At 43.6% G+C, this 12,500-nt stretch overlaps 1 protein-coding gene across 2 annotated transcripts in view; it reads left to right on the top strand.

Moving 5' to 3' along the window:
- The window catches only part of kcnab1a (potassium voltage-gated channel subfamily A regulatory beta subunit 1a), a 161,977-nt gene that overhangs the window by 16,647 nt on the left and 132,830 nt on the right, over nucleotides 1-12,500 (top strand). The window contains exon 1 of one of the 2 annotated variants that reach the window (XM_045724825.1): nucleotides 10,655-12,174. The exons of the other annotated variant lie outside the window; for it this stretch is intronic. Within the exon in view, the coding sequence (XP_045580781.1) occupies nucleotides 11,975-12,174 (200 nt within the window). The 5' untranslated portion in view covers nucleotides 10,655-11,974. Of the gene's footprint in view, nucleotides 1-10,654; nucleotides 12,175-12,500 lie in introns of those variants that run through there. 2 annotated transcript variants of the gene reach the window in all.

Below are 12,500 nucleotides of genomic sequence, written 5' to 3'. Positions count from 1 at the left end.
TGTTCTACTAACTAAACTACAGAGGACCATGTTCTACTAACTAAACTACAGAGGACCATGTTCTACTAACTGATCTACAGAGGACCATGTTCTACTAACTGAAGTGCAGAGGACCATGTTCTACTAAGTAAACTACAGAGGACCATGTTCTACTAAGTAAACTACAGAGAACCATGTTATACTAACTGAACTACAGAGGACCATGTTCTACTAACTACAGAGGACCATGTTCTACTAACTACAGAGGACCATGTTCTACTAACTGAACTACAGAGGACCATGTTCTACTAACTGAAGTACAGAGGACCATGCTCTACTAACTGAACTACAGAGGACCATGTTCTACTAACTGAACTACAGAGAACCATGTTCCACTAACTGAACTACAGAGGACCTGGAGCCATGTTCTACTAACTGAACTACAGAGGACCATGTTCTACTAATTGAACTACAGAGGACTACAAAGCTAATGAGGATGGAGTTCCTGCCCCTTTTAGTTGTTAATGTGATTCATCTCCTTTCTTAAACAGGACAGTTTCAAATCATGCGGTGTTCAATAAGTTATGGTCTACTGTTTGTGCAAGCTTTCATTCTAGCCAAGGACTAAAACTGCTCTTTCTTCTAATAAACATATCGTCAAGACCTTGATTAGTTGAATGAGTTAGTGTTGGGCTCAAGCAAAATCCTGTAGACCCTGTTTCTCTGTAGGATTGGTTTGGAGACCACTACAGTAATACACTGCTACCAGCTATATCCCCATACACTTTTACCCTCTATTTCCCCATACACTGTTAAGAGCTATTTCCCCATACACTGTTAAGAGCTATTTCCTCATACACTTTTACCCTCTATTTCCCCATATACTGTTAAGAGCTATTTCCCCACACACCTCTACCAGCTATTTCCCTATATACTGCTACCAGCTATTTCTCCATTTACTGCTACCAGCTATTTCCCCATACACTGGAAGGAGGATGAGGAGGAGGAGGAAGTGTAGGAGGAGGGGGAGGAGGAGGTGGAGGATGAGGAGGAGGGGGAGGAGGTGGAGGAGGCGGAGGGGGAGGAGGAGGAGGTGGAGGAGGTTGGAGGGGGAGGAGGAGGTGGAGGAGTGGGAGGTAGAGGAGGAGGAGGGGGGGAGGAGGGGGGGAGAAGGAAGACGAGGAGGAGGAGGTGTAGGAGGAGGAGGAGGTCTGGGAGGACGATGAGGAGGTGTAGGAGGACGATGAGAAGGAGGAGGGGGAGGAGGAGGAGGAGGATAATGAGGAGGGGTGTGGTACATATGGTGAGAGGGATGAAGGCAGGAGGAAGGCAGGAGGAATGGCAGGATGGGTAATTGGCTGGTGTGGGGTGAAGTGGATGATTGCACAAATTACAGTATTGCTACACAGTTGACACCTGATGAGTCCAATTTCTGTTCCAATGTGCAGTTCATCAGTCCTACACCCAAAAAAAGTGACTTTCATTTTCACTGGGTATATCTGTGTGCTCTGGTTATCTGTTAGCTCTGGTTATCTGATAGCTCTGGTTATCTGTGAGTGCTGGTTATCTGTTAGCTCTGGTTATCTGTGAGTGCTGGTTATCTGTTAGCTCTGATTATCTGTTAGCTCTGGTTATCTGTTAGCTCTGGTTATCTGTGAGTGCTGGTTATCTGTTAGCTCTGGTTATCTGTTAGCTCTGGTTATCTGTTAGCTCTGGTTATCTGTGAGCTCTGGTTATCTGTGAGCGCTGGTTATCTGTTAGCTCTGGTTATCTGTGAGTGCTGGTTATCTGTTAGCTCTGGTTATCTGTTAGCTCTGGTTATCTGTGAGCTCTGGTTATCTGTGAGCTCTGGTTATCTGTGAGTGCTGGTTATCTGTTAGCTCTGGTTATCTGTTCGCTCTGGTTATCTGTGAGCGCTGGTTATCTGTGAGCGCTGGTTATCTGTTTGCTCTGGTTTTCTGTGAGTGCTAGGTATCTGTGAGTGCTAAGTATCTGTGAGCGCTGGTTATCTGTTAGCTCTGGTTATCTGTTAGCTCTGGTTATCTGTGAGCGCTTGTTATCTGTTAGCTCCGGTTATCTGTGTGCTCTGGCTATCTGTTAGCTCTGGTTATCTGTTAGCTCTGGTTATCTGTGAGCTCTGGTTATCTGTTAGCTCTGGTTATCTGTGAGCTCTGGTTATCTGTTATCTCTGGTTATCTGTTAGCTCCGGTTATCTGTTAGCTCCGGTTATCTGTGAGCTCCGGTTATCTGTGAGCGCTGGTTATCTGTGAGCGCTGGTTATCTGTTAGCTCTGGTTATCTGTGAGCTCAGGTTATCTGTTAGCTCTGGTTATCTGTTAGCTCTGGTTATCTGTGAGCGCTGGTTATCTTTTAGCTCCGATTATCTATGAGTGCTGGTTATCTGTGAGTGCTGGTTATCTGTTAGATCTGGTTATCTGATAGCTCTGGTTATCTGTGAGTGCTGGTTATCTGTTAGCTCTGGTTATCTGTGAGCTCCGGTTATCTGTTAGCTCCGGTTATCTGTGAGCGCTGGTTATCTGTTCGCTCTGGTTATCTGTTCGCTCTCGTTATCTGTTAGCTCTGGTTATCTGTGAGCGCTGGTTATCTGTTTGTTCTGGTTTTCTGTGAGTGCTGGTTATCTGTGAGCGGTAGGGATCTGTGAGTGCTGGTTATCTATTAGCTCTGGTTATCTGTGAGCTCTGGTTATCTGTTAGCTCTGGTTATCTGTGAGTGCTTGTTATCTGTTAGCTCCGGTTATCTGTGTGCTCTGGTTATCTGTTAGATTTGGTTATCTGTTTGCTCTGGTTTTCTGTGAGTGCTGGTTATCTGTGAGCGCTGGTTATCTGTGAGCGCTGGTTATCTGTTAGCTCTGGTTATCTGGGAGCTCTGGTTATCTGTTAGCTCTGGTTATCTGTTAGCTCTGGTTATCTGTGAGCACTGGTTATCTGTTAGCTCTGGTTATCTGTTAGCTCTGGTTATCTGTTAGCTCCGGTTATCTGTGAGCGCTGGTTATCTGTGAGCGCTGGTTATCTGTTAGCTCCGGTTATCTGTGAGTGCTGGTTATCTGTGAGTGCTGGTTATCTGTTAGCTCCGGTTATCTGTGAGCTCTGGTTATCTGTGAGTGCTGGTTATGTGTTAGCGCTGGTTATCTGTTAGCTCCGGTTATCTGTGTGCTCTGGTTATCTGTTAGCTCTGGTTATCTGTGAGCGCTGGTTATCTGTGAACGCTAGTTATCTGTTAAGCTCTGGTTATCTGTGAGTGCTGGTTATCTGTGAGCTCTGGTTATCTGTGAGTGCTGGTTATCTGTTAGATCTGGTTATCTGTTAGCTCTGGTTATCTGTTAGCTCTGGTTATCTGTGAGCACTGGTTATCTGTTAGCTCTGGTTATTTGTGAGTGCTGGTTATCTGTTCGCTCTGGTTATCTGTTCGCTCTGTTTATCTGTTAGCTCTGGTTATCTGTGAGTGCTGGTTATCTGTGAGCTCTGGTTATCTGTGAGTGCTGGTTATCTGTTTGCGCTGGTTATCCGTGAGCGCTGGTTATCTGTTAGCTCCGGTTATCTGTGAGCTCTGGTTATCTGTGAGTGCTGGTTATCTGTTAGCGCTGGTTATCTGTGAGCGCTGGTTATCTGTTAGCTCCGGTTATCTGTGAGTGCTGGTTATCTGTGAGTGCTGGTTATCTGTTAGATCTGGTTATCTGTTAGCTCTGGTTATCTGTTAGCTCTGGTTATCTGTGAGCACTGGTTATCTGTTAGCTCTGGTTATTTGTGAGTGCTGGTTATCTGTGAGCTCTGGTTATCTGTTCGCTCTGTTTATCTGTTAGCTCTGGTTATCTGTGAGTGCTGGTTATCTGTGAGCTCTGGTTATCTGTGAGTGCTGGTTATCTGTTTGCGCTGGTTATCCGTGAGCGCTGGTTATCTGTTAGCTCCGGTTATCTGTGAGTGCTGGTTATCTGTGAGTGCTGGTTATCTTTTACATCTGGTTATCTGTGAGTGCTGGTTATTTGTTAGCTCCGGTTATCTGTGTGCTCTGGTTATCTGTTAGCTCTGGTTATCTGTTTGCTCTGGTTATCTGTTAGCTCCGGTTATCTGTGAGTGCTGGTTATCTGTGAGCTCTGGTTATCTGTGAGCGCTGGTTATCTGTGAGCGCTGGTTATCTGTTAGCTCTGGTTATCTGTGAGCTCTGGTTATCTGTGAGTGCTGGTTTATCTGTGAGCTGTGGATATCTGTGAGCTCTGGTTAACTGTGAGCTCTGGATATCTGTGAGCTCTGGATGTCTGTGAGCTCTGGATATCTGTGAGCTCTGGATATCTGTGAGTGCTGGTGTATCTGTGAGCTCTGGTTAACTGTGAGCTCTGGATATCTGTGAGCTCTGGATGTCTGTGAGCTCTGGATATCTGTGAGCTCTGTTTTAGTGCACTCATTGACAGCAGTCCCAGAAAAGCAGCAGTCTGTATTTAGGTGTGAGTTGAGAGATGTAGGTTGAGGGTTGCTATTTTGAGGCGATGTGCGATAAAAATATGGAGTGGTGTGTGTGTGGACTGCCTAATTCAGAGGTAGCTAGTTCTCCTGTGTTGTTGAGGGCCAAACTCTGTCTACTGCCTCAGGGTCAGTGAGCAGAAAACTTTCTGTTTGAACAAACAATCAAACAATCAAACAATCGAACAGCAATCTGACATTTACCCTGCTAACACTAGAATACAACACACACACACACACACACACACACACACACACACACACACACACACACATATTGTCAGATTGAAACACAAAGACATAAACAGAATCCCTGTGGTAAGATGCTTAATTTCCCTCCATTTGGCTTGACACACCCGAACGAAATTACTGGGGAGCAGACGGATGGAGTCATACATGTGAACACGTACAATCACATGTCACTCAAACAGTCACCCATCCCCCTTTCACACACACTCTCACACACTTTTTCTTTTTCTTAGAGCACCTCATCGGTAAATACAAATATTAAACACAAATGGTAAATACAAACATTGAAAAACTTCTACAGGATCGGTGGGTCCCCCGCGGGACAGTTGAGCTAACATAGGCTAATGTGACTAGCATGAGATTGTAATTAACAAGAAAATTTCCCAGGACATTGACATATCTGATATTGTCAGAAATATTAAATTCTTGTTAATCTAACTGCACTGTCCAATTTACAGTGAAATAATACCATGTTATTGTTTGAGGACAGTGCACAGTTATGAACTTGAAAATTTATTCAAAACCAATTAAGCACATTTGGGCAGTCTTGATACAACATTTTAAACAGAAATGCAATAGTTCATTGGATCAGTCTAAAACTTTGCACTTTCTACCAGCTATTTCCTTATACACTGCTACCAGCTATTTCACCATACACTGCTACCAGCTATTTCCCCATACACTGCTACCAGCTATTTCCCCATATACTGCTACCAGTTATTTTCCCATACACTGCTACCAGCTATTTCCCCATATACTGCTACCAGTTATTTCCCCATACACTGCTACCAGCTATTTCCCCATATACTGCTACTAGTTATTTCCCCATACACTGCTACCAGTTATTTCCCCATACACTGCTTCCAGTTATTTCCCCATACACTGCTACCATCTATTTCTCCATACACTGCTACCATCTATTTCCCCATATACTGCTACCAGTTATTTCCCCATACACTGCTACCAGCTATTTCCCCATAGACTTCTACCAGCTATTACTCCATACACTGCTACCATCTATTTCCCTATATGCTGCTACCAGTTATTTCCCCATACACTGCTACCAGCTATTTCCCCATATACTGCTACCAGTTATTTCCCCATACACTGCTACCAGCTATTTCCCCATACACTGCTACCAGCTATTTCCCCATACACTGCTACCAGCTATTTCCCCATATACTGCTACCAGTTATTTCCCCATACACTGCTACCAGCTATTTCCCCATACACTGCTACCAGCTATTTCCCCATACACTGCTACCAGCTATTTCCCCATATACTGCTACCAGTTATTTCCCCATACACTGCTACCAGCTATTTCTCCATACACTGCTACCATCTATTTCCCCATACACTGCTACCAGTTATTTCCCCATACACTACTACCAGTTATTTTCCCATACACTGCTACCAGCTATTTCCCCATATACTGCTACCAGTTATTTCCCCATACACTGCTACCAGTTATTTCCCCATACACTGCTACCAGCTATTTCCCCATACACTGCTACCAGCTATTTCCCCATATACTGCTACCAGCTATTTCCCCATACACTGCTACCAGCTATTTCTCCATACACTGCTACCAGCTATTTCCCCATACACTGCTACCATCTATTTCCCCATACACTGCTAACAGCTATTTCCCCATACAGTGCACAGAGGCAACCACATTGTTAACAATAATTGTTTGTCCCCTATATGACATACGAGATAACAACCAACGCCATCTCCTCATCCTCATTCCACCATTTCAACCACCCCATTCCAATTTATTTCCATAGTCCCCCCATCCCCTAGGTACACTCCAAGATACTTAAAACCTCTCTTATACCATTCCAGCCCCCCTGGCAAATGCCATGATCCCTCCAGACCATTTCCCAATCTGTAAAGCACAACTTTTTTTCCCCAATTTACCATTGCAGAGGATATTCCCTTAACCGATCAACCATGAGACTCAAACTATTCACCTCCATTTGATCTTTTCACTGGAATAACTACATCATCAGCATCGGCAGAGAGACGAATATGAGGAATATCCTCTGAAAGGTACATCCCTTCAATGCGACTTCTACTTAGTAGTGGCTCTATAGCGATGGTATATAATATTCCCAACAATGAACACCCCTGCCTAATACCTCTACACACTTTAAAAGGAGAACTCAAGCCACCGTTAACTTTCAATACACTTTCAATGTCACCATATATCACCCTGATCATGGCAATAAAACCAGAGCTGAGACCAAATGTCACAAAGGTGCGCCATAGGAATTGATGTTCAACTCGGTCAAATTCCTTTTCCTGAACATTTGAAATTAGACCAGGATCCAAACCAATAGCCCTAGAGATCTGCCTGCCGGGAACACAGTAGGACTGATCCGTATGTATGATTTAACCTATCACATCCCACTGTTGGACAAAGCCGTGAACAGGATCTTATAATCAGTGCACAATAAGGCCACTGGCCTCCAGTTCTTCACATCCCTAGGGTCACCCTTTTTGGGCAGTAGGTTGAGGGGGACAGCCCTTCTGCAGCTTATCGGTAGTAACCCTCCGGTCAAACTATCGTTAACTTCTGCTAGCCAATCTTCTCCCAATATAGCCCAAAAAGACTTAAAAAAGTCAACGGGAAGCCCATCAATGCCCCGTGTCCTTCCACTTCCATGCATTTTAATGCAGTGTATAGCTGCAAAGACAATGGTTGCTCTAGTTCAATCTGAGCTTCTGCAGCCACCTGTGGGAGCCCATCAAGGAACTGTTGTGTCACTGTTATATCCTCTTTATACGTAGTCCTGTGTGGCTCAGTTGGTAGAGCATGGTGTTTGCAACGCTAGGGTTGCGGGTTCGATTCCCACGGGGACCAGTATGGAAAAATATGTATGAAATGTATGCATTCACTACTGTAAGTCGCTCTGGATAAGAGTGTCTGCTATATGACGTAAATGTTTATACTCACACTTGTAGAGCTCAGCATAGAACTCTACTGTCCTCTTTCTAATTCCACTGGTAGAGCTCAGCATAGAACTCTACTGTCCTCTTTCCAATTCCACTTGTAGAGCTCAGCATAGAACTCTACTGTCCTCTTTCCAATTCCACTTGTAGAGCTCAGCATAGAACTCTACTGTCCTCTTTCCAATTCCACTTGTAGAGCTCAGCATAGAACTCTACTGTCCTCTTTCTAATTCCACTTGTAGAGCTCAGCATAGAACTCTACTGTCCTCTTTCTAATTCCACTTGTAGAGCTCAGCATAGAACTCTACTGTCCTCTTTCTAATTCCACTTGTAGAGCTCAGCATAGAACTCTACTGTCCTCTTTCTAATTCCACTTGTAGAGCTCAGCATAGAACTCTACTGTCCTCTTTCTAATTCCACTTGTAGAGCTCAGCATAGAACTCTACTGTCCTCTTTCCAATTCCACTTGTAGAGCTCAGCATAGAACTCTACTGTCCTCTTTCTAATTCCACTTGTAGAGCTCAGCATAGAACTCTACTGTCCTCTTTCTAATTCCACTTGTAGAGCTCAGCATAGAACTCTACTGTCCTCTTTCTAATTCCACTTGTAGAGCTCAGCATAGAACTCTACTGTCCTCTTTCTAATTCCACTTGTAGAGCTCAGCATAGAACTCTACTGTCCTCTTTCCAATTCCACTTGTAGAGCTCAGCATAGAACTCTACTGTCCTCTTTCTAATTCCACTTGTAGAGCTCAGCATAGAACTCTACTGTCCTCTTTCTAATTCCACTTGTAGAGCTCAGCATAGAACTCTACTGTCCTCTTTCCAATTCCACTTGTAGAGCTCAGCATAGAACTCTACTGTCCTCTTTCCAATTCCACTTGTAGAGCTCAGCATAGAACTCTACTGTCCTCTTTCTAATTCCACTTGTAGAGCTCAGCATAGAACTCTACTGTCCTCTTTCTAATTCCACTTGTAGAGCTCAGCATAGAACTCTACTGTCCTCTTTCTAATTCCACTTGTAGAGCTCAGCATAGAACTCTACTGTCCTCTTTCTAATTCCACTTGTAGAGCTCAGCATAGAACTCTACTGTCCTCTTTCTAATTCCACTTGTAGAGCTCAGCATAGAACTCTCCTGTCCTCTTTCTAATTCCACTTGTAGAGCTCAGCATAGAACTCTACTGTCCTCTTTCTAATTCCACTTGTAGAGCTCAGCATAGAACTCTACTGTCCTCTTTCTAATTCCACTTGGGCTAGTGAACTTCTTTGTCCATTCTTTTTCTCTAAACCAAATTAAAATTTGGATGAGGCATCCATTTCAGAGATTCCCTGAAACAGACACCTCACAAGTCCTCAACTGGCAGCTTCATTAAATAGTACCCACAAAACACAAGTCTCAATGTCAACAGTGAAGAGGCGACCCCCGTGATGCTGGCCTTCTTGGCAGAGTTGCAAAGAAAAAGCCATATCTCAGACTGGCCAATAAAAATACAATATTAAGACGGGCAAAAGAACACAGACACTGGACAGAGATATGGCTTTTTCTTTGCAACTCTGCCTAGAAGGCCAGCGTCACAGGGGTCGCCTCTTCACTGTTGACATTGAGACTTGTGTTTTGTGGGTACTATTTAATGAAGCTGCCAGTTAAGGACTGTTTCTCAAACTAGACACTATAATGTACTTGTCCTCAAGCTCAGTTGTGTACCGGGGCCTCCCACTCCTCTTTATATTCTGGTTAGAGCCACTTTGCGCTGTTCTGTGAAGGGAGTAGTATACAGCGTTATACGATATCTTCAGTTTCTTGGCAATTTCTTTCATAGAATAGCCTTCATTTCTCAGAACAAGAGTAGACTGACGAGTTTCAGAAGAAAGTACTTTGTTTCTTGCCATTTCTAGCTTGTAATCAAACCCACAAATGCTTATGCTTCAGATACTCAGCTAGTCTAAAGAAGGCCAGTTTTATTGCTTCTTTAATCAGGACAGCAGTTTTCAGCTAACATAAATGCAAAAGGGTTATCTAATGATCAATTAGCCCTTTTAAAATGATAAACTTGATTAACTAACACAACGTGCCATTTGAACACAGGAGTGATGGTTGCTGATATTGGGCCTATGTACGCCTATGAAGATATTCCATAAAGAATCAGCCGTTTCCAGCTACAATAGTCATTTACTAGATTAACAATGTCTACACTGTATTTCTGATCAATTTGATGTTATTTTAATGGACCAAAAAAATGTGCTTTTCTTTCAAAAACAAGGACAATTCTAAGTGACCCCAAACTTTTGAACAGTATTGTATTTATATATATATACACACTGGAAACAACAGAACACAATAGAGTGAAAAAAATTCAGTCGCTTTCCCAACTCACTCCCAGCATGCACTCCGACGAGAGAGAGAGTTTGAGATAGAGATTGAGAGACAGAGGAGAGAGAGAGGAAGAGAGTTAGAGAGAGAGAACGAAAGTTAGAGAGAGAGTTAGAGAGAGAGAGAGAGAGAGAGAGCGAGAGAGAGTGGAGAGAGAGTTAGAGAAAGAGAGAGAGCACTAGGCACAGAGAGAGAGAGAGAGAGTTTATCAAAATGTAAATACCATAAGAAAAGAGCAACCAGTGAAGAACAAACACCATTGTAAATACAACCCATATTTATGTTTATTTATTTTCCCTTTTATACTTTAACTATTTGCACATAATATGACATTTGAAATGTCTTTATTATTTTGGAACTTTGTGAGTGTAATGTTTACTGTTTATTTTGTATTATTTATTTCACTTTTGTTTATTATCTATTTCACTTGCTTTGGCAATGTAAACATATGTTTCCCCTGCCAATAATGCCATTAAATTGAAATTGAATTGAATTGAGAGAGAGAGAGAGAGAGAGAGAGAGAGAGAGAGAGAGAGAGAGAGAGAGAGAGAGAGAGAGAGAGAGAGAGAGAGAGCACCAGACAGAGAGCGCTATGCAGAGAGATAGAGAGAGAGAAAGGGAGACAGAGAGAGAGGGAGAGTGAGAGTGAGAGAGACGAGAGAGAGAGCAACAGAGAGAGAGCGAGAGAGAGCGCTGCATGCTACTCACTGCCCGGCAGGAGCACCAGAGGAGATGGAGCTATAGTGCTGAGAACGAAAGAAAAGAAGGGTAGTGTGACATAGAGAAAGATAATATAAGAGGAGAAAGGGAAGAGGGGAATCTGGGGCAGATGCACATTAGTGACAGACATTAACATCGGCAGGCTGGAGCAAGAGAACGTGAAAGAGGCTTGGAGAATAACACATCATAAGAGGAGAAGAAGCGTGAGAGCTGAACGCCGTGAAAGATGACAGAGCACCAGTCCTGAGATCAACCCTCATCCTTCCCCCTCTCCTCACCTCTCCTCTGACCCCATCCCCAACATTACCCTCCTCCCTCTCTCTCTGTGGTTAGACAAGACATGATGACCGGTCCTGACCCGATTCCACTCTCATCGCATCCCTTTGGAATCACTCCAGCTTCTCTGGACTTCTTCTCAGCATTCTGACTGGCACTCTTCCGACCACTTTCAGATATTCTCTCCAGGAGAAGACAAGAAGGGGGAAGTTGTCATCTCCTTGCTGTGAGGACTGACTTTTTTCTTCAGAGGGATGATAAGGACCTACACCATCGAGAAGACTTCCAGGTCACTCTGAGTTACAAAACAAGAACACTGAGAAAGAAGACAGGACATTTTAACACAGAAAGAAGACAGGGCATTTTAACACGGAAAGAAGAGAGGACGTTTTAACAAGGAAAGAAGACAGGACGTTTTAACAAGGAAAGAAGACAGGACATTTAAACACGGGAAGAAGACAGGACGTTTTAAACACAGAAAGAAGACAGGACATTTTAACAAGGAAAGAAGACAGGACATTTTAACACAGAAAGAAGACAGGACATTTTAACACGGAAAGAAGAGAGGACGTTTTAACAAGGAAAGAAGACAGGACATTTTAACAAGGAAAGAAGACAGGACATTTAAACACAGAAAGAAGACAGGACATTTTAAACACAGAAAGAAGACAGGACATTTTAACACGGGAAGAAGACAGGACATTTTAACACGGGAAGAAGACAGGACATTTTAACAAGGAAAGAAGACAGGACATTTTAACACGGGAAGAAGACAGGACATTTTAAACACAGGAAAGAAGACAGGACATTTTAACATCAACAGGTCATTTCAACAAAAGATCAAGACATTTTAAAACTTTATCTCAGTCTCTCTCTATTCATCCACTTCTCTTGGACTCTCTGTCCTGTACATTTCTCTGTGAGTGTCAGTCGGTCCATCCAGCTCAGCCATGCAGGTGTCTATAGCCTGTACGGACCCCCACATGAAACGTGGAAATGGGGATCACAAGAATGCCACCAGCCCGGGGAATGCTGCCCGGGCCAAGTTCAGAACCGTGGCCATCATAGCACGCAGCTTTGGGGCGTTTGCACCCCGACACCACATCTCCCTCAAAGAGTCCACAGGGAAACTGACCGGCATGAAATACAGGTGAGTGTGTGTGTGAATGCGTGAGCTTGTGTGTCTGTGTGTGTCTGTGTGTGTGTGAGAGAAAGAGTATGTGGCTGAAGCTGGGCGATAGCATAGTGTGTGTGTGTGTTGTGTCATTAATGTAGTCTAAGTATACAGATGTTGTGGACTTTAGAGTGTTTGTGTGGTTCAAGTGGACTCTCTTTGAATATATTTTCAGCTTTTCTCTCTCTCTCTCTATGTCTCTCTCTCCCTCTCTCTCTCTCTCTCTCCCTGTCTGTCTCTCTCTCTCCCTGTCTGTCTGTCTGTCTGTCTGTCTGTCTGTCTGTCTGTCTGTCTGTCTGTCT

The sequence above is a fragment of the Salmo salar genome, chromosome ssa09 (genome assembly GCF_905237065.1).
Source record: "Salmo salar chromosome ssa09, Ssal_v3.1, whole genome shotgun sequence".
Taxonomy (NCBI): domain Eukaryota; kingdom Metazoa; phylum Chordata; class Actinopteri; order Salmoniformes; family Salmonidae; genus Salmo; species Salmo salar.
Note: the sequence above shows the minus strand (reverse complement) of the source record. Positions and strands in the feature narration are given on the sequence as shown.